The 20,679-nt window shown below is 39.8% G+C and overlaps 1 protein-coding gene across 3 annotated transcripts; it reads right to left on the bottom strand.

Moving 5' to 3' along the window:
* Positions 1-288: 288 nt before the first annotated feature.
* On the bottom strand, positions 289-18,064 carry LOC115160712 (TRAF family member-associated NF-kappa-B activator). Of its 3 annotated transcripts, XM_029711025.1 has the most exons (9): positions 17,876-18,064; positions 8,520-8,558; positions 5,585-5,726; positions 5,245-5,356; positions 4,855-4,964; positions 3,104-3,177; positions 2,904-3,022; positions 1,904-2,298; positions 289-778 (listed from the first exon to the last, which is right to left on the bottom strand). In XM_029711025.1, the coding sequence occupies exons 3-9, from the start codon at positions 5,681-5,683 to the stop codon at positions 584-586; spliced, it is 1,104 nt and encodes a 367-aa protein (XP_029566885.1). In that variant the 5' UTR covers positions 5,684-5,726; positions 8,520-8,558; positions 17,876-18,064; the 3' UTR covers positions 289-583. The 3 variants fall into 3 exon arrangements, with proteins under 3 accessions (XP_029566885.1, XP_029566886.1, XP_029566884.1); XM_029711026.1 differs by lacking the exon at positions 8,520-8,558 and having other exon boundaries at positions 4,855-4,961; XM_029711024.1 differs by lacking the exon at positions 8,520-8,558 and having other exon boundaries at positions 17,876-18,063.
* Positions 18,065-20,679: the final 2,615 nt, after the last annotated feature.

The following is a 20,679-nucleotide window of genomic DNA, read 5'->3' as shown; positions in this document are numbered from 1 at the left end:
CTGAGTTACAGTTCATATCTTTGAAATTGTTGCATGTTGCGTTTTGTTCAGTATATATAATGACATAACTACAAAAAATATTGTTCAATACTTCAATAATTTTCACGACACGCATTTCCAGATCCATGTGGAGAATTAAAGTTGAATGTTTCCCTAAAAACACAGAGTATCAAATTCTTACTGCTTTGGGGGAGACGTATACAGTAGACCTACATGTATGTCAACATACTAGCACCATGCCAAGTCCCTGTGTTTTATAAAGACAAGCAAAATAATACAAGTGAAAAATCAAGATTAAATTATTGCTTTATTATACTTAAACCTACATACTGTACAATATCATTTCATAGGTCTAGAGATGTACAATTTCAAAGTAATATCTTAAGACGACGACTGTAAAATGTACCATTCAACTCTTACAAATTAAATATATGATCAAGAGTGGATTCTAGTCCCGTTGCAAACGCCAGTGTCATGTGACATCCAGCCCAGCGCGTGTAATTCATGGCGTGGCAACAAAGACATGAATAAACCATGAATTAAGCCTAGAGGTGTTGCATTGGGCAGCCACTGTCTGCTAGTGTCAATCGCTGGCATCACTCTCCCTCTGGCAATGAGTATAAAGGTGGCTCTTCATGTGGTCTTGGGGAACTTCCGCGTTGCAGTAGGCACAGATATCAGGGCTGTTGTTGTTGATCTGTTGTTGTGGCTTCGCACTCACGGCCTGTGCTGCTGCTGCTACTGCTACTGCATCACAAAGCTCAGGGCTCCACAGAGGCTACATGGAGGGACAAACACACCACTTATACTCCATTATTCATACACTTTGCATTGCTTACACTCACCCACTTACAGTTGGCCATGTGCTTGGGTCTCCACTGAGGAAAGATCTGTTGCTCCGGGGAATACAAGCAAAGCAGTGTCCCACTTGAACCCGGTTTCTCAACATCTATAGTTCCTGCCCCACTACTTGTACTATTGTAATGCTATACATTTGCTACAGGAGGATTGGAGTAGTTACTTGTTTCTGTCATTGTCAATGCCAGAGGCAACGTTTGTTAGGTTAGAAACAGAGAAATCCAAACAATGAAATGATCCAATAGCAAAGAAATATTCGGCCATCGGTGTAGGTGTTAATCACAACCCAGATACGCGTCTGAACAAAGGTGCATTTCTTCGGTGTAATTTGTAACCAAAAGCCTGGCTAAGCAATACTCAACGAAGAATACATGACAGCTAAAGATCAAATTAGGTACACATCCAGCAATATGGGACTCAGATGAGCAAAGAAATGCTGTGTATTATCAAAATACGTAATACATGAATAGATCAAAAATAAAGATCGCTTCTATAATTCTGCATACACGACCTCACAGGGGTGCAGTTGTACTGATAATGGCAGTTATAAAATATACAGTACTTTGGTTCTGACATCAACATGGACTTATATAACCAACTACTAAACTGCATGGCAAAAAAAGCATTACCATCCAAAACAATTGGTGTGTTTTATGATCATTTGTTACTTCTCAGTTTGCTGATTTTATGTCAATGACAAATAGTAAGGTAGACACATTGTAATAAATATGCAACAAGCATTGTCGTACACATAGGCCTATCACATCTCACCTCTGTTTTAGCAGGTATACATCTACTGAATCTAACCAATTAATGGCTTTTCCATGTTAGTTTTAAGTTTGACTGGCGCGCTCAACTCGGTAATCAGAGAAAAACTGGCCTTTTGTTCGTGATCAACAACGTTCATTGATATGTTAGGTTGTCTTTCACTACTTATACACTCTCTCTCTCTCTCCCATTCATTTGCCAGAACAAATCAGGTGTTGTGAATTTCCTACATTTACCTGCTGCAAATAAAGGAAAGAGCATATCCCGCGAATCTCACCTGCAGGGGTCCACGCACACTCTCGTGTGAGGGGGAGGTGGGGTGGGAGGGAGACGTAGGATACAGGAATGGGATGAAGAACTCCATAGACGATTCCTCTATGACGGCAGGGACACTGCTGACTGCTGCCAGGTGCCTTGGCATAGACAGGTCAAAGTGTTTCTCTGGAGCGCTGTTCAGGAACTCGTATTCACTGTCTGTGGAGGGGGGGAACTTGACGCTGAGCCTGGTGAGGGAGTCCACTAGGTCCCTGTCCTCTTGGCTGGCACTGCGGGATGCCAGGGACATGGGCGGGTGCTGGAGTATGACCCCTGGCCTTAAGGCTGAGGGGAAGGGCCTCTCCGCCTGCTCCACGGTCACGTCTGTACACTGAATGGGCATGGAGAACTGCTGCTCTGTCGAATGGCAAACACAAGGCTTTTATCATACTGTTTATGTAACATAATTGACATTCACTTGCAACATTGAGATATTAACTTATGCTATTGAGTAGCGATTAGTTCAAGTAATGATGAGTAATCAGGTAATAATGAATAACGTCGAGAGCCTTCTCCTTGTTTAATTTAATTTTCTAATTTCACACAATAAGTATAATAGGAGCATTTTTTCTTTCATTCCAACTTGTTTTTAATTCAACTAACCAGCACTACATCACAGCATGTGTCTGTGGAATAATGAAACATGTTTATCTGCTTAGTCTATTTCCACACAGGTAGGTGGGTGGGCCATGGGTCAATAGGCCAATGAGGCATTAATGTACGGTTCAGCTTAATGTGTTGCCATCTAATTGTGTACAGGAATCAAGCCAAAGCTACAATATATAATTACTAATACAGTGTTATGACATATCCAAAGGAATTGTAAGTCAACATATTTTCTCTATTGTAATTAAATTAGAGTCAAGCTGGACATGAGTTCAGGCCTTGGGTGCCTTTCAACAGTGCTGGAATAATAAGCAATTTCTCCAATCTAAAATGACTATTGTGCGGACTAATATTACCATTTGCCATGTAATTTCCTTTGTAGAATTTTCTCAGGTGATCTTTTTGTCTCCGGGTTAATGTCTGTATCTGCTGGAATTTCCCCTGAAGAGCTTGAAACGCCTCAAGAACATCTTTTCTGAGAGACAAAGAAATACAAGTAAGAAAACTGCTTTTCAGCCAAAAATGAAGTAAAGATACTGGTGACTAATGCACATACTTCTCAAAACTGCTGTTTACAGGTGCTGTGTGTGGTGAAGGTGACACAATCACTGCAGTTTCCATGTTCCCCTTCTGAAAAACAGACACACATGGCATAGAGGACTTACATGGCAAGAGAATATCCACCATTCAAACTAAAAATGATCTGATTATTGTTAATGAATCTACTAAAATGGTTGCTGCCTTGTGATCGATTAGGGAATTATTTCTCAACAATAAAACTGGTGGCTTATAACAGCCTCAGACCCTGAGGTGTGGTGATGTTATCCTCTAGCGCCACCTGTTGATGAAAGACTATATGTGTGTATTCATTCTTTTAAAATTATACATGATAACGAGTTTTGATTATATTAGAAAATTACAAATTAATATTTTCTCCAAAAGACAGTTTTTTTTTATTGATTAAGGGGGGAAAATAATGCTTTTGCATTAGTCAAACAGGTTCAGTGAATTTGTTATCCGGCATAAAAATTAGAGCCTGCGGCCTTTATTAGAGTGAAGCAACAAGATGAAAGATGACCTATGTCACAGGAAGTGGAGCTATTGTATTGTGCATTGGTATGAGCTCTGCTACTGCTATCAGGCCCTGCAGAAACACAATTTGTGAACAACGTATGTGTGTGTGTGGCTGTATGTGTGTGTGTGTGTGGCTGTATGTGTGTGTGTGTGGCTGTATGTGTGCTCGCTTGTAAAAAAAAGAAAAAAGAGAGAGAGGATATTGAGCTCATTTGAGAGAAAACAAAAATAAAATAATTATGAGGCAGCAACCGGGGATGCCGTGTTTGCACCCTATCCAGAGCGTGAACCCCTGAATGAGACATGCAGCCCCCTAAATGCAACAAAGTCAAACTTTGGGGGGGGGGGGGTTATGCTTATTATAATGCTTATTTAACCATTATCCTATTTGTTTAAAATGCTATTTTTACTGCTACAGTGGCAAATATTAAACTAAAAACTTATTTCAAATTAAACAAACACCCCCACCTCTATGTCATGATTTAAACCCCCCCTGCACTCCCCGGGATACTCCCGCATCTTTTTCAGGTGTCCCTTTTCTTTCTACAAAAAAGGCCCTTCTGTCAGCAAGACGATTCAATTTATTCAGGCTACAAGAGTGTAGACCAAACAACAAAATCGGCAAATGTCATTACACTTTTTGGTGTTTTGTAACAGATGTCTCTTTTCATTCATGGTCCCGTGTGGCTCAGTTGGTAGAGCATGGTGTTTGCAACGCCAGGGTTGTAGGTTCGATTCCCACGGGGGACTAGTACGGGAACAAAAAATGTATGAAATGAAATGTAATGTATGCATTCACTACTGTAAGTCGCTCTGGATAAGAGCGTCTGCTAAATGACTAAAATGTAAATTCGTCAAATGGCACAGTGCACTGTTTGGATGCTGGAATTATTTTGCAGTGGACGAACATGCGCAAGTAGCCTACTTTTTGAAGTGATTTGTTTGACAATAAGATGAAAATATCATGACTGGTTGTGTTCATGACAATTAAAAAGGAATACATTATTTTTACCGTTAAATGACATGTCTTTTCTATATTTACTTATTTTTTTTATACATAGTAGGTCCTGTGAAAAAAATTGAGACACCCCAAATGTCACAATATAATTCGCACTCTGACCCTATCACATCCTTGCATTTTGCCTGTCTGCATCATATTTCTAAACATAAATAAACAACATCTAATTATCCTCTTATGTGGATTGTATTACTAATTGTGTTAAACATGGTTACCAAGTAATGAATCTTCCGGAAGGAGCTGCTTGGGTTGTCAAAGAGATGGTTGGAAGATGACAGGGTTTCTTCTTCCTGTTTTCTAGGAACAGCCTCACCTTTCACCTCTCCTAACAATCAAATAAGATCAAAAAAATATATATATAATGTAGCAGCCAAACCACAGTCAACACGGGAAGTGTCATTTGCGATGGGAAGTGTACAATGTCCTGAAACAGCAATAATATTTCTTACAGCACAATTTATCTCCAGGGGAACCGAAAATGTAACAGAATGCATGCACATGCCCAATATAGACTACGGTTTTACTGTTTCTTTCACTATAGTTCAACTGTATGGTATAGAATATGTCAGAATAGTATTAAGAAAACAACTATGCTTGTCATTTACCTGAAGGTTGCTTAGTTGCTGCTATCAACTGAACTTTGAGTTTTGAAATCATCTGCTGCTGGTCTTCTATCTGTTTCTGAAGTTTCTCAGTGTGCCGCTCATAATATTCATTCTGCAAAAGTTAACCTTCCATTACATACTAAATCATCAATGTCATCACTTACGAGGTAGGTAGACTTTCCTAGCCTCTATTGTAAATGACTGTAATTACCATGCTACAGCACTTAATGATATCAAAGCACTGTATCGAAGGCTACGCCACGTCGCACTGGATGGAGTTCAAGTCTCATAGGTAAATTTGAAGAGGTAGTTTTCTATCGCAATGATTTAGGTATAATACCGTCTTCTGTAGTTCCCTTTTGGCGCTGTCTCGCTCGATAGAGGCCTGGCGGTAAGCTTCATAGGCCTTGTTGAGCTGGTCTCCGATATTCCTCTCCATGCCGTGCGCTCCACGATCATTACTGACACTGCGGTCATGGGCCCTGTGGCAACATATCACACAACCAATGTTTCGGGGCACAATGCGGCATTAAAGCACATTATCACATGACTTGCTGTAAAAACTAAGTCCTCCTTGCTAATCATGAAACTGGGGCCAGTGCATACTTCTCTTTTACGCCTGTACTTGCTAATTTTAGAAACGTACGGTAAATATTTCAGGATGATCATAAGTGGCCTGTGTAAAAATAGCCTCTTGATGAGAAAGCAAAAAGCAAACATCCAAAATATCTACTAAAGAAATAAATGTTTTAGTACTCATGATAAGAACATCACTTCAATAAATTGATGACATCTATTGACACTAATGTAATATTGAATATTATTTTAAAAAATGTACCAATAAATTAATTGACATTATTGAATGGCATCATTCGTTACTAATCAATGAATCTTTGGTTCATACATGACCAACGGCTGCAACAACTGTACTAAATAATAGGTTTCTTAAATTAGAATGAAATGTACAATATTTGGGGTAAACGTACCTCAATGTTGTTAGCTATTATTATGATAGCTAATGACTAATACCAAATAACCTACTGTCTCTATCAATACAATTGCATTATGACATGATCAATACATTAAGCTACTAATACGATAAAGTCAATTGCCAATGACCTAAACCAGGGGTCTTCAACCTTTTCTTGCCCAGGGAGCCCCTCCCAGGCAAACCGGCGACCCAGGGTCCCCCATCATACGTTAGGGGGGGAAAATAGTCGTATCATCAGGTGAATGATAATGGCAAGGAGAAGTAATCAACATTTTCAAATAAATAGATTTGGAATATAGTTTTTCATTATTTTGACTTCCACACATTATAATTGAAAGAGTTAAACAAAGGTTAGCCCTGTGCCGACAAAAATCTATGTTCAAGTCAAGAAAGCTTACCAGCAGCCAGTGGCACTTGCCAAGTAGTATGGGGGGGGGGGGGGGGGAGTATGAAATGTATGCATTCACTACTGTAAGTCGCTCTGGATAAGAGCGTCTGCTAAATGACTAAAATGTAAATGTAAGTAGTAGCCTATTTGAGGGTAGTTTTTCGAGGCCTATGTCAGATATACTCCAGTGAGTGTAATTTGCTCAATATTAGGAGTTAGGAAATAAAGTTGACATCCTTAGCAAAAAGATATTCTCTTCTTTTTTACTGTTGTTGCTAGCGATAGTCATAAAATCATTGAATTCATTTTAAAACAATTGAATGCATTTTAAAATAAGGCTGTAACGTAACAAAATGTTGGGAAAGTGAAGCGGTCTGAATACTTTCCGAATGCACTGTATTCAGAAAGTATTCAGACCCCTTCACTTTTTCCACATTTTATTACATTACAGCCTTATTCTAAAATGTATTAAATCGTAATTCCCCCTCATCAATCTACACACAATACCCCATATTGACAAAGCAAAAACAGGTTTTTAGAAATTGTTGCAACTTTATAATAAATAAATAAATGAAATATAACATTTACATATGTATTCAGACCCCTTACTCAGTACTTTGTTGAAACACCTTTGGCGGCGATTACAGCCTCGAGTCTACTTGGGTATGATGATACAAGCTTGGCGCACCAGTATTTGGGTGGGGTCTCCCAATCTTCTCTGCAGATCCACTCAAGCTCTGTCAGGTTGGATGGGGAGCGTCACTCCACAGCTATTTTCAGGTCTCTCCAGAGATGTTCGATCAGGTTCAAGTCCGGACTCTGGCTGGGCCACTCAAGGACATTGAGACTTGTCCTGAAGCCACTCCTGTGTTGTCTTGGCTGTGTGCTTAGGGTTGTTGTCCTGTTGGAAGGTGAACCTTCGCCCCAGTCTGAGTCATCAAGGACCTCTGTACTTTGCTCCGTTCATCTTTCCCTCGATGCTGACTAGTCTCCCAGTCCCTGCCTCTGAAAAACATCCGCACAGCATGATGCTGCAACCACCATGCTTCACTGTAGGGATGGTGCCAGGTTTCCTCCAGACGTGACGCTTGGCATTAAGCCAAAGAGTTCAATCTTGCTTTCATCAGACCAGAGAATCTTGTTGGTCATAGTCTGAGAGTCCTTAGGTGGAGACTGTCATGTGCATTTTACTGAGGAGTGGCTTCTGTCTGGCCACTCCACCATAAAGGCCTGATTGGTGGAGTGCTGCAGAGATGATTGTCCTTCTAGAAGGTTCTCCCATCTCCACAGAGGAACTCTGAAGCTCTGCAAAGTGACCATTGAGTTCTTGGTCACCTCCCTAACCAAGGCCCTTCGCCCCCGATAGCACAATTTTGCCAGGGGGCCAGCTCTAGGAAGAGTCTTGGTGGTTCCAAACTTCTTTCATTCACTGCCACTGTCTTCTTGGGAACCTTCAATGCGGAAGTCATTTTTTATTACCCTTCCCCAGATCTGTGCCTCAACAAACCTGTCTTGGAGCTCTAAGGACAATTCCTTCGACCTCAAGCACTGTCAACTGTGGGACCTTATATAGAAAGGTGTGTCCCTTTCCAAATCATGTCCAATCAATTGAATTTACCACAGGTGGACTCCAATGAAGTTGTAGAAACAGCTCAAGGATGATCAATGGAATCAGCATGCACCTGAGCTCAATTTCGATTCTAAAAGCAAATGGTCTAAAACCTTATTTACGTAAGTTATCTGTTTTTTATTTGTAATAAATTAGCAAAAATATTGTGTGTAGATTGAGGAGAGAAAAAAAATGACTTAATCCATTTTAGAATAAGGCTGTAATGTAACAAAATGTGGAAAAAGCCAAGGGATCTAAATACTATCCAAATGTATTGTATACACTACCGTTCAAAAGTTTGGAGTCACTCTAGAAATGTCCCGGTCCTTGTTTTTGAAAGAAAAGAAAACATTTTGAACATTAAAATAACATAAAATTGATCCGAAATACAGTGTAGACATTGTTAATGTTGTAAATGACTATTGTACCTGGAAACGGCAGAATTTTTATGGAATATCTACATAGGCGTACAGAGGCCAATTATCAGCAACCATCACTCCTCTGCTCCAATGGCACGTTGTGTTAGCTAATCCAAGTTTATCATTTTAAAAGGATAATTGATCATTAGAACACCCTTTTGCAATTATGTTAGCACAGCTGAAAACTGTTGGTCTGATTAAAGAAGCAATAAGACTGGCCTTCTTCAGACTAGTTGAGTATCTGGAGCATCAGCATTTGTGGGTTCGATTACAGGCTCAAAATGGCCAGAAACAAACACTTACTTCTGAAACTTGTCACTCTATTCTTGTTCGGAGAAATGAAGGCTATTCCAATGCGAGAAATTGCCAAGAAACTGAAGATCTCGTACAATGCTGTGAACTATTCCCTTCACAGAACAGCGCAAACTGTCTCTAACCAGAATAGAAAGAGGAGTGGGAGGCCCCGGTGCACAACTGAGCAAGAGGACAAGTACATTAGAGTGTCTAGATTGACTGGCCAGTAAAAAGAAATGATTAAGATGGGCAAAAGAACACAGACACTGGATAGAGGAACTCTGCCTAGAAGGCCAGCCTCCCAGAGTCGCCTCTTCACTGTTCACGTTGAGACTGGTGTTTCAGGATTGGTGGGTCCCCTGTGGGATGGTTGCGCTAACGTAGGCTAATGCGATTAGCATGAGGGTGTAAGTACCAAGAACATTTCCCAGGACATAGACATATCTGAAATTGGCAGAAAGCTTAAATTCTTGTTAATCTAACGGCACTGTCCAATTTACAGTAGCTACTACAGTGAAAGAATACCATGCTATTGTTTGAGGAGAGTGCACAGTTTTGAAAATGAAAAGTTATTAATAAACAAATTAGGCACATTTGGGCAGTCTTGATACAACATTTTGAACAGAAATGCAATGGTTCATTGGATCAGACGAACTTTGCACACACTGCTTCCATCTAGTGGTCAATATCTAAATTGCATTTGGGCTAGAATAAAACATTATGGCCTTTCTCTTGCATTTCAAAGATGGTACAAAACAAATACAAAAAAGGTTTTTATTTTTTCTTTGTTTTATCTTTTACCAGATCTAATGCGTTATATTCTCCTACATTCATTTCACATTTCCACAAGCTTCAAAAAGTGTTTCCTTTCAAATGGTACCAATAAAATGCATATCCTTGCTTCAGGGACTGAGCTACAGTTAGTTAGATTTGGGTATGTCATTTTAGGCGAAAATTGAAAAAAAGGGACCGATCCTTAACAGTTTAATCAGAACAACAGTTTTCAGCTGTGCAAACATAATTGCAAAATGGTTTTCTAATGATCAATTAGCCTTTTAAAATGATCAACTTGGATTAGCTAACACAACATGTCATTGGAACACAGGAGTGATGGTTGCCTATAATGGGCCTCTGTACGTCTATGAACAGTTGAACTCAGAAGTTTACATACACCTTAGCCAAATACATTTAAACTCAGTTTTTCACAATTCCTGACATTTAATCCTAGTAAAATTTCGCTGTCTTAAGTCAGTTAGGATCACCACTTTATTTTAAGTATGTGAAATGTCAGAATAATGGTTGAGAGAATGATTTATTTAAGCTTTTATTTCATTCATCACATTCCCAGTGTGTCAGAAGTTTACATACACTCAATTAGTATTTGGTAGCATTGTCTTTAAATTGCTTAACTTAGGTCAAACGTTTCAGGTAGGCTTCCACAAGCTTCCCACAATAAGTTGGGTGAATTTTGGCCCATTCCTCCTGACAGAGCTGTTGTAACTGAGTCAGGTTTGTAGGCCTCCTTGCTCACACACACTTTTTCAGTTCTGCCCACAAATGTTCTATAGGATTAAGGTCAGGGCTTTGTGATGGCCACTCCAATACCTTGACTTTGTTGTCCTTAAGCCATTTTGCCACAACTTTGGAAGCATGCTTGGGGTCATTGTCCATTTGGAAGAACCATTTGCGACCAAGCTTTAACTTCCCGACTGATGTCTTGAGATGTTGCTTCAATATATCCACATAATTTTCCTATCCTCATGATGCCATCTATTTCGTGAAGTGCACCAGTCCCTCCTGCAGCAAAGCACCCCCACAACATGATGCTGCCACCCCCGTGCTTCACGGTTGGGATGGTGTTCTTCAGCTTGCAAGTGTCCCCCTTTTTCCTCCAAACATAACGATGGTCATTATGGCCAAACAGTTCTATTTTGTTTAATCAGACCAGAGGAAATTTCTCCAAAAAGTATGATCTTTGTCCCCATGTGCAGTTGCAAACCATAGTCTGTCTTTTTTATGGCGGTTTTGGAGCAGTGGCTTTTTCCTTGCTGAGCAGCCTTTCAGGGTATGTCAATATAGGAGTCGTTTTACTGTGGCTATAGATACACTTGTACCTGTTTCCTCCAGCATCTTCACAAGGTCCTTTGCTGTTGTTCTGGGATTGATTTGCACTTTTCGCACCAAAGTACATTCACCTCTAGGAGACAGAACGCATCTCCTTCCTGAGCGGTATGACGGCTGTGTGGTACAATGGTTTTGTATACTTGCGTACTATTGTTTATACAGATGAACGTGGTACCTTCAGGCGTTTGGAAATTGCTCCCAAGGATGAACCAGACTTGTGGAGGTCTACAATTTGTTTTCTGAGGTCTTGGCTAATTTCTTTTGATTTTCCCATGATGTCAAGCAAAGAGGCACTGAGTTTGAAGGTAGGCCTTGAAATACATCCACAGGTACACCTCCAATTGACTCAAATTATGTCAATTAGCCTATCAGAAGCTTCCAAAGCCATTACATAATTTTCTGGAATTTTCCAAGCTGTTTAAAGGCACAGTCAAACTTAGTGTATGTATACTTCTGACCCACTGGTATTGTGATACAGTGAATTATAAGTGAAATAATCTGTCTGTTAACAATTGTTGGAAAATGACTTGTGTCATGCACAAAGTAGATGTCCTAACCGACTTGCCAAAACTATAGTTTGTTAACAAGAAATGTGTGGAGTGGTTGAAAAACTAGTTTTAATGACTCCAACCTAAGTGTATGTAAACTTCCGACTTCAACTGTAGATAATCCATTAAAAAAAAAAAAATATCTGCCGTTTCCAGCTACAATAGTCATTTACAACAATACCAATGTCTACACTGTACCTCTGATCAATTTGATGTTATTTTAATGGACAAAATCATTTGCTTTTCTTTCAAAACAAGGAAATGTCTAAGTGTCCCCAAACTTTTTAACGGTAGTAAAAAAATGTGTGTGTGTATATATATATATATACACATATATACATATATACACATACATACATACACACACACACACACACAAAATATAAAATGTAACAATTTGAAAGATTTTACTGAGTTACAGTTTATATAAGTAAAATCTGTCAATTTAAATGATTTCATTAGGCCCTAATCTATGGATTTCACATGACTGGGAATACAGATATGCATCTGTTGGTCACAGATATCTTTAAAAAAAAAAAAAAGAAAGGGCCTCACAATGGGCCCCAGGATCTCGTCACAGAATGTTTGTGCATTCAAATTGCCATCGATAAAATGCAATTGTGTTAGTTATCCGTAGCTTATGCCAGCCCATATCATAATGCCACCACCACCACCACTACCACCACAGCAAACCGCTCACCCACACGATGTCATACACATGGTCTGCGGTTGTGAGGCCAGTTGGACGTACTGTCAAATTCTCTAAAACAACATTGGTGGCGACTTATGGTAGAAAAATGTACATTAAATTCTCTGGCAACAGCTCTGGTGGACATTCCTGCAGTTAGCATGTCAATTGCACGCTCCCTCAAAATTTGAGAAATTTTGGTGGCCTTTTATTGTCCACAGCACAAGTTGCTCCTGTGTAATAATCATGCTGTTTAAACAGCTTGTTGATATGCCACACCTGTCAGGTAGATGGATTATTTTGGCAAAAGAGAAATGCTCACTAACAAGGGTGTAAACAAATGTGTGCACAAAATGTGAGAGCAATAACCTTTTTGTGCATATGGAACATTTCTGGGATATTTTATTTCAGCTCATGAACCATGGGACCAACACTTTACATGTTGTATTTTTGTTCAGTATACAGTGAGGGAAAAAAGTATTTGATCCCCTGCTGATTTTGTACGTTTGCCCACTGACAAAGAAATGATCAGTCTATAATTTTAATGGTAGGTTTATTTGAACAGTGACAGACAGAATAACAACAAAAAAATCCAGAAAAACCATGTCAAAAATGTTATAAATGGATTTGCATTTTAATGAGGGAAATAAGTATTTGACCCCTCTGCAAAACATGACTTAGTACTTGGTGGCAAAACCCTCGTTGGCAATCACAGAGGTCAGACGTTTCTTGTAGTTGGCCACCAGGTTTGCACACATCTCAGGAGGGATTTTATCCCACTCCTCTTTGCAGATCTTCTCCAAGTCATTAAGGTTTCGAGGCTGACGTTTGGATACACGAACCTTCAGCTCCCTCCACAGATTTTCTATGGGATTAAGGTCTGGAGACTGGCTAGGCCACTCCAGGACCTTAATGTGCTTCTTCTTAAGCCACTCCTTTGTTGCCTTAGCCATGTGTTTTGGGTCATTGTCATGCTGGAATACCCATCCACGACCCATTTTCAATGCCCTGGCTGAGGGAAGGAGGTTCTCACCCAAGATTTGACGGTACATGGCCCGTCCATCGTCCCTTTGATGCGGTGAAGTTGTCCTGTCCCCTTAGCAGAAAAACATCCCCAAAGCATAATGTTTCCACCTCCATGTTTGACGGTGGGGATGGTGTTCTTGGGGTCATAGGCAGCATTCCTCCTCCTCCAAACACGGCAAGTTGAGTTGATGCCAAACAGCTCCATTTTGGTCTCATCTGACCACAACACTTTCACCCAGTTGTCCTCTGAATCATTCAGATGTTCATTGGCAAACTTCAGACGGGCATGTATATGTGCTTTCTTGAGCAGGGGGACCTTGCGGGCGCTGCATGATTTCAGTCCTTCACGGCGTAGTGCGTTACCAATTGTTTTCTTGGTGTCTATGGTCCCAGCTGCCTTGAGATCATTGACAAGATCCTCCGATGTAGTTCTGGGCTGATTCCTCACCGTTCTCATGATCATTGCAACTCCATGAGATGAGATCTTTCATGGAGCCCCAGGCCGAGGGACAGTTCTTTTGCGTTTCTTCCATTTGCGAATAATCGCACCAACTGTTGTCACCTTCTCACCAAGCTGCTTGGCGATGGTCTTGTAGCCCATTCCAGCCTTGTGTAGGTCTACAATCTTGTCCCTGACATCCTTGGAGAGCTCTTTGGTCTTGGCCATGGTGGATCGTTTGGAATCTGATTGATTGATTGCTTCTGTGGACAGGTGTCTTTTATACAGGTAACAAACTGAGATTAGGAGCACTCCTTTTAAGAGTGTTTTTGTTGTTATTCTGTCTCTCACTGTTCAAATAAAACTACCATTAAAATTATAGACTGATCATTTCTTTGTCAGTGGGCAAATGTACAAAATCAGCAGGGGATCAAATACTTTTTTCCCTCACTGTACATCTATATATACACACACAGTACCAGTCAAAAGTTTGGACACACCAACTCATTCAAGCATTTTTCTTTATTTTACTATTTTCTATATTGTAGAATAATAGTGAAGACATCAAAACTATGAAATAACACATATGGAATCATGTAGTAACCAGAAAAAGTGTTAAACAAATCAAAATATAGTTGAGATACTTCAAAGTAGCCACCCTTTGCCTTGATGACAGCTTTGCACACCCTTGGCATTCTCTCAACCAGCTTCACCTGGAATGCTTTTCCAACAGCCTTGAAGGAGTTCCCACATATGCTGAGCACTTGTTGGCCACTTTTCCTTCACTCTGCAGTCCAACTCATCCCAAACCATCTCAATTTGGTTGAGGTCAGGTGATTGTAGAGGCCAGCACTCCATCACTCTCCTTTTTGGTCAAATAGCCCTTACAGAGCCTGGAGGTGTGTTGGGTCATTGTCCTGTTGAAAAACAAATGATTGTCCCACTAAACACAAACAAGATGGGAAGGCATATCGCTGCAGAATGCTGTGGTAGCCATACTGGTTAAGTGTGCCTTGAATTCTAAATAAACCACAGACAGTGTCACCAACAAAGCACCCCATACCATCACACCTCCTCCATGCTTCACGGTGGGAACCACACATAAAGAGATCATCCATTCACCTACTCTGCGTCTCACAAAGACATGGCAGTTGGAAACAAAAATCTCAAATTTGGACACATCAGACCAAAGGACAGATTTCCACTGATCTAATGTCAATTGCTTGTCTTTCTTGGCCCAATCAAGTCTATTCTTCTTATTGGTAGTGGTTTCTTTGCAGCAATTCGACCACGAAGGCCTGATTCACGCAGTCTCCTCTCAACAGTTGATGTTGAGATGTGTCTGTTACTTAAAGTCTGTGAAGCATTTATTTGGGCTGCAATTTCTAAGGCTGGTAACTCTAACTTATTCTCTGCAGCAGTGGTAACTCTGGGTCTTCCTTTCCTGTGGCGGTCCTGAGGAGAGCCAGTTTCATCATAGCACTTGATGGTTTATGCGAATGCACTTGAAGAATCTTTCAAAGTTCTTCACATTTTCCAGATTGGCTGACCTTCATATCTTAAAGTAATGATGGACTGTTGTTTCTCTTTGCTTATTTGAGCTGTTGCCATAATATGGACTTGGTATTTACCAAATAGGGCGATCTTCTGTATACCACCCCTACCTTGTCACAACACAACTGATTGGCTCAAACGCATTAAGAAGAAAATCCACAAATTAACTTTTAACAAGCCACACCTGTCAATTGAAATGCATTCCAGGTGACTACCACATGAAGCTGGTTGAGAGAATGCCAAGAGTGTGCAAAGCTGTCATCAAGGCAAAGGGTGGGTACTTTGAAGAATCTCAAATATATTTTGATTTGTTTAACACTTTTTTGGTTACTACATGATTCCATATGTGTTATTTCATAGTTTTGATGTCTTCACCATTATTAGACAATAGTAAAAATAAAGAAAAATCCTGGAATGAGTAGGTGTGTCCAAACTTGACTGGTACTGTATGTATGTATGTATGCATGCATGCATGCATGCATGTATGTATGTATGTATGTATGTATGTATGTATGTATGTATGTATGTATGTATGTATGTATGTATGTATGTATGTAGTGCCTTTGGAAAGTATTCAGACCCCTTGAATTTTTGTGCATTTTGTTATGTTACACCTTTATTCTAAAATGGATTAAAAAAAATTTAAAAAAAAATCCTCAGCAGCCTATACACAATACCCCATAATAAGGGAAAACAGGTTTAGGAATTTTTGCAAATGTATTACAAATAAAACAGAAATACCTGATTTACATAAGTATTCAGACCCTTTGCTATGAAACTCAAAATTGAGCTCAGGTGCATCCTGTTTCCGTTGATCATCCTTGAGACGTTAATACAACTTGATTGGAATCCACCTGTGGTAAATTCAATTGATTGGACATAATTTGGAAACACACACACACACCCATCACCAACAAACTATCATGATCCAAACACACTAAGACAGTGATGAAGAGGGCACAACAAAGCCTATTTCCTCCTCAGGAGACTGAAAAGATTTTTCATGGGTTCTCAGATCCTCAAAAGGTAAAGACTGGTATTTGTGACTTTGATGTGCCATCTTGGGCATTTCATGATTATGACTAGCATTGATTCAATTTATTCTGTTTTAACACCTTAACATGATTAATATTATTATTTACCTTTTGAGGATCTGCGAACCCATGAAAAATCTTTTCAGTCTCCTGAGGAGGAAATAGGCTTTGTTGTGCCCTCTTCATGACTGTCTTAGTGTGTTTGGATCATGATAGTTTGTTGGTGATGTGTGTGTTTCCAAATTATTTCCAATCAATTGAATTTACCACAGGTGGATTCCAATCAAGTTGTATTAACGTCTCAAGGATGAGAGTCACAGATGAGAGTGCATGTCAGAGCAAACCATGCCATGAGGTTGAAGGAATTGTCTGTAGAGAAACTCCCCAAATACAGGTTCGCCAAGCTTGTAGCGTCATACCCAAGAAGACTCGAGGCTGTAATTGCTGCCAAAGGTGCTTCAACAAAGTACTGAGTAAAGGGTCTGAATACCTATCTAAATGTGATAACGTTTATTTTCTTAAAAAAAAATCTGTTTTTGCTTTGTCATTATGGGGTATAGTATGTAGATTGAGGGAGGATTTTTTTTTTTATTCCATTTTAGAATACGGCTGTAACGTAACAAAATGTGGGAAAGAGTCAAGAGATCTGAATATTTCCAAATGCACTGTATATGTATATTTGTTTATAGCGGACCCCTGCAGTATGGACCCCCGGTTAAATACCCCTGACCTAAACTGTGAAGCTTTGACATCTCTAATGCTTTTCGGTTGGGTATTGTTTTTCTGGGTGTCCTGAATCTTTTTCTTCATTTATTTTATTATTATTTATTTTTTTACTTCTGAATTTACAATGAATAATGAGCATGGTAATGTTCTCTATCTAGTAATTTACTTTAAACACACTCAAGCTTAAAACAGTCATTGTATGTTGCTGGTTGCAGACCAAGTAGCACGATATGCAGCCAGTAGATCTGACCCAGAAAGTCTTCCTGTGTAGATTAAAACACCAAAGTGTGAGATATGGCTTGGAAAATGTACCTCAATCCAGGGTTGAGAAATGCGTTGTACCCCAAATTGTCCCATTATCCCACCTGTTCCACTTTGATGATTGAACGACTGCTAGACAATTCGGAGTACAACGCATTTCTCATCCCTGGATTGAAGTATATTTTCTGAGCCATATCTCGCGCCAGCTCCGCTGTGTCTTAATCTAAACAGGAAACCTGTCCGACCCTAGTGCAGCTGTAAACAAGCGGGCCAAATCTGCTGGCTACATGATATGAAGATTACACCGTAGCCTGAAGCAGCCAGATAGTTCTACATTTATAGTAACATTCTATCAAGCACGAACTGGCTACATAGAACGTTGACATTCATAAGTAAGAGTACGAAATTGGTACGGTACAGTTCTGTTTTGTCGTATTAAATGTCAATAGTTAGATATAATCAGATATTGCCTAGTTTAGTTCTCCCTCAACTTTGGTATCTGATTGTAGCCTATAATAGCAGTATCTTACCTTCATTCGAAAATAGCCAAACTATTGTTTTGATACTGCGACAGCTTCTTATTCTTCGAGTGGCCTATATGTACGACGTGCGAGAGAGGATATGGTGTTTTTCGAACAAATGTACATTTTACATGTTTTATAACGCGTTGGGAACTTCCCTCGGGGAATCCCCCGCGCCTGTTAGACTTCCGCCTTGATGGACTCTGACCAATCAACTTTGAGGTACTAAATTCGTGCTAGGTGGTTTAGAAAATTGAGGGTTCTTCTTGCTGCCTACACTTCTGCAATGTTGTGCATGTAAAAAGTAATCCGATAAAACAAAGTTAAGTGGCAGAAAAATGTGTTGAATGTACTGTGACCTTCGCGGATAAGTGTTTTCTCACACTGTTAAGCATAGCTAGCTAAATTAATCAGAACCCAACATTTCAGCCCTCGGTGTTGGTGTGAAATGTGTTTTGCCCAAATTGTGGTGAACACTTACTGGTCTCTGACAGATATTTTGCTATAAACTATGTCAACACATGCTCTTTGCAAAGAAAATATCACTAGCTGAGCTATTCTTATGTCTATGCACTAGGCCTTATTAATTTAGTAAACTTTATAGTGTTATTTGAATGATTCTGAAAGATGTACAGTAGGGGCATGCAACTGTGTACTGTAGTCTACAGCAAATATCTGCTTTCATTGCACAAACATAGCACACAGATACATATCAACATCTTTCTGTGCTGTATCTGGAAGATAAGCCTACTCTTATTTTCCCACAATATGCAATCACACATGTATTACCATGTAATAATGAAAATGCAATCATAATGATGATTTGCTGTTTCACACTTATCATTGAAATAGTTTATTTGTGCAGAATAAAGTGCAACGTGAAATTGGGAAGGCAGTAAAACAACACATTTCACTGCAACTATCCGGTGTACAGTATGTGACAGTACATCTATTTTTTGAAGTGCTAAGTCCAATAGTGACCAACAGAGGGCAGCTACACTCTTAAGAAAAAATGGTTCCAAAAAGGTTCTTTGCGGAGGGATAGGGTTCTACCAAGAACCGTTTTGATCTGGAAATCCCTTTTTGGAAGACAAGGGTTCTTTGTAAGGCAAAGTGTTCTACCGAGAACCTTTAATATCCTAAGAACCATTTTTTGGAGGAAAGGGTTCTTTGATAATACTTTGGAAGGCAAGAAGGGTTCTTTGGAAGGCAAGAAGGATTCTACATAGAACAATGTATCATATTTCCTAGAGTGCTCTACTGCCAGGTGATTTTCAGAATTGTTTGTTTTAATATCTATGTTGTTGCATGTACATCGATTGGTTGATTAATTGTATGCTACACAAAGATATACCTCCCTAAAATATAAACGCAACATGCAACAATTTCAAAGATTGTACTGAGTTACAATTCATGAGGAAATCAGTCAATTGAAATACATTAATTAGGTCCTAATCTATGGATTTCACATGACTGGGAATACATATGCATCTGTTGGTCAAAGATACCTTACAAAAATGGGCCTCACAATGGGCCAAAGGATATCGTCACGGTATTTTTGTGCCGTCAAATTGCCATTGATAAAATGCAATTGTGTTAGTTGTCCGTAGCTTATGACAGCCCATACCATAACCCCACCGCCATTCTGTTCACAACATTGGCATCAGCAAACCACTCGGCAACATGACGTACTGGCAAATTATCTAAAACAACATTTTAGATAATTCAAGCATGCCAATTGCACGCTTAGACCAAACTGTCTCAGACAGTTTTACATAGAAATAAGTTGCATTTGCAAAGTATTTCAAGAAACTGGAAAACAAATATCAAGCAAGTGTTTTTATATTCCACAAGTATTATCAGATTAACTGTTTTGTACAGATAATTATCAGACTCAAGTTACAAATGCGGGTAAACACTCAAATACATTTGGTTTACATTTTTTTCACAAAAGTAGTGCAGTGGGCCTTTGCAAGTCCTGTATTAGTGGACCAATAATATCCTGTATTCTTCTGTGGCTAAACCAACTACGCTCGTAAAGTTTGTTATTAAGGCACATGAAAGTTCACATGTTCCAGAAGGCATTTCTATATTGTAATTAAAAATGTTCAAATGCCTCTCCTGTGAAGCACCCCCACCCCTAAACTAATTCTATGGTCTCAGACAGAGGGAAGGAATGTGCTCTGCAGAAAAAAACAATCCACCTCTTGAAAAATGTTCATTTAGGAGCATAATGAGCATTGCCACCAGAGGTCAGTAACCACACTCCTGCTTGCTCTACATGCTTCAACCTCAGCCACATGGATGTTTGGAGAGGTATCTGAATTCTTGGCATTCTTGTCAGCCTTTGCCACTTCTATCTGTTGCCCTGGTATTCACGGCCAGAGGGGGGAGATGCTGTGACTCTGATTGACACATTCCCCCTGTGAAAGGACGGATGCATTTTGTTTGCACGTTCTAACAATTAAGACGTGTTTAGCCATACAATAGGGGACTTGTCCAATGAGGTTCAGAGAGGAAAACACAACTGATAGCCATGGCTGATTTGTATTGTATTTATAAGATCTAGGGAGAATGGAATAAAGTGGATTGGAAGGTCCTGTCTGTTTCTGTCCTCAGTCTGTGGTGAAGCTCGGCGTGTATCTGCTGCTGGTCTTTGTGGCCCCCAGCCTGGCACAGAGGGGGCTTCCTAGACATGGCTCCTACTTCTCAGACCCTAGCCAGGGATCACCTTCTGCAACCCGACAGCTCTCCACCTGGTGTGGATCCAAGACATTCCAACCCCCCCCCCCCCCCAACCCACCCACCCACCC

The sequence above is a fragment of the Salmo trutta genome, chromosome 24 (assembly GCF_901001165.1).
Source record: "Salmo trutta chromosome 24, fSalTru1.1, whole genome shotgun sequence".
Lineage (NCBI taxonomy): Eukaryota > Metazoa > Chordata > Actinopteri > Salmoniformes > Salmonidae > Salmo > Salmo trutta.
This window is presented reverse-complemented; position numbering and strand designations above follow the sequence as displayed.

Coding starts and splice junctions, on each gene's coding strand:
- LOC115160712 (XM_029711025.1), bottom strand. CDS start 5,683: ATGGAGAGGAATATCGGAGACCAGCTCAACAAGGCCTATGAAGCTTAC. Junction 5,357..5,584: donor AAAGGGAACTACAGAAGACG/GTATTATACCTA, acceptor TAACTTTTGCAG/AATGAATATTATGAGCGGCA. Junction 779..1,903: donor GTGTGCGTGGACCCCTGCAG/GTGAGATTCGCG, acceptor CCCTCCATGTAG/CCTCTGTGGAGCCCTGAGCT.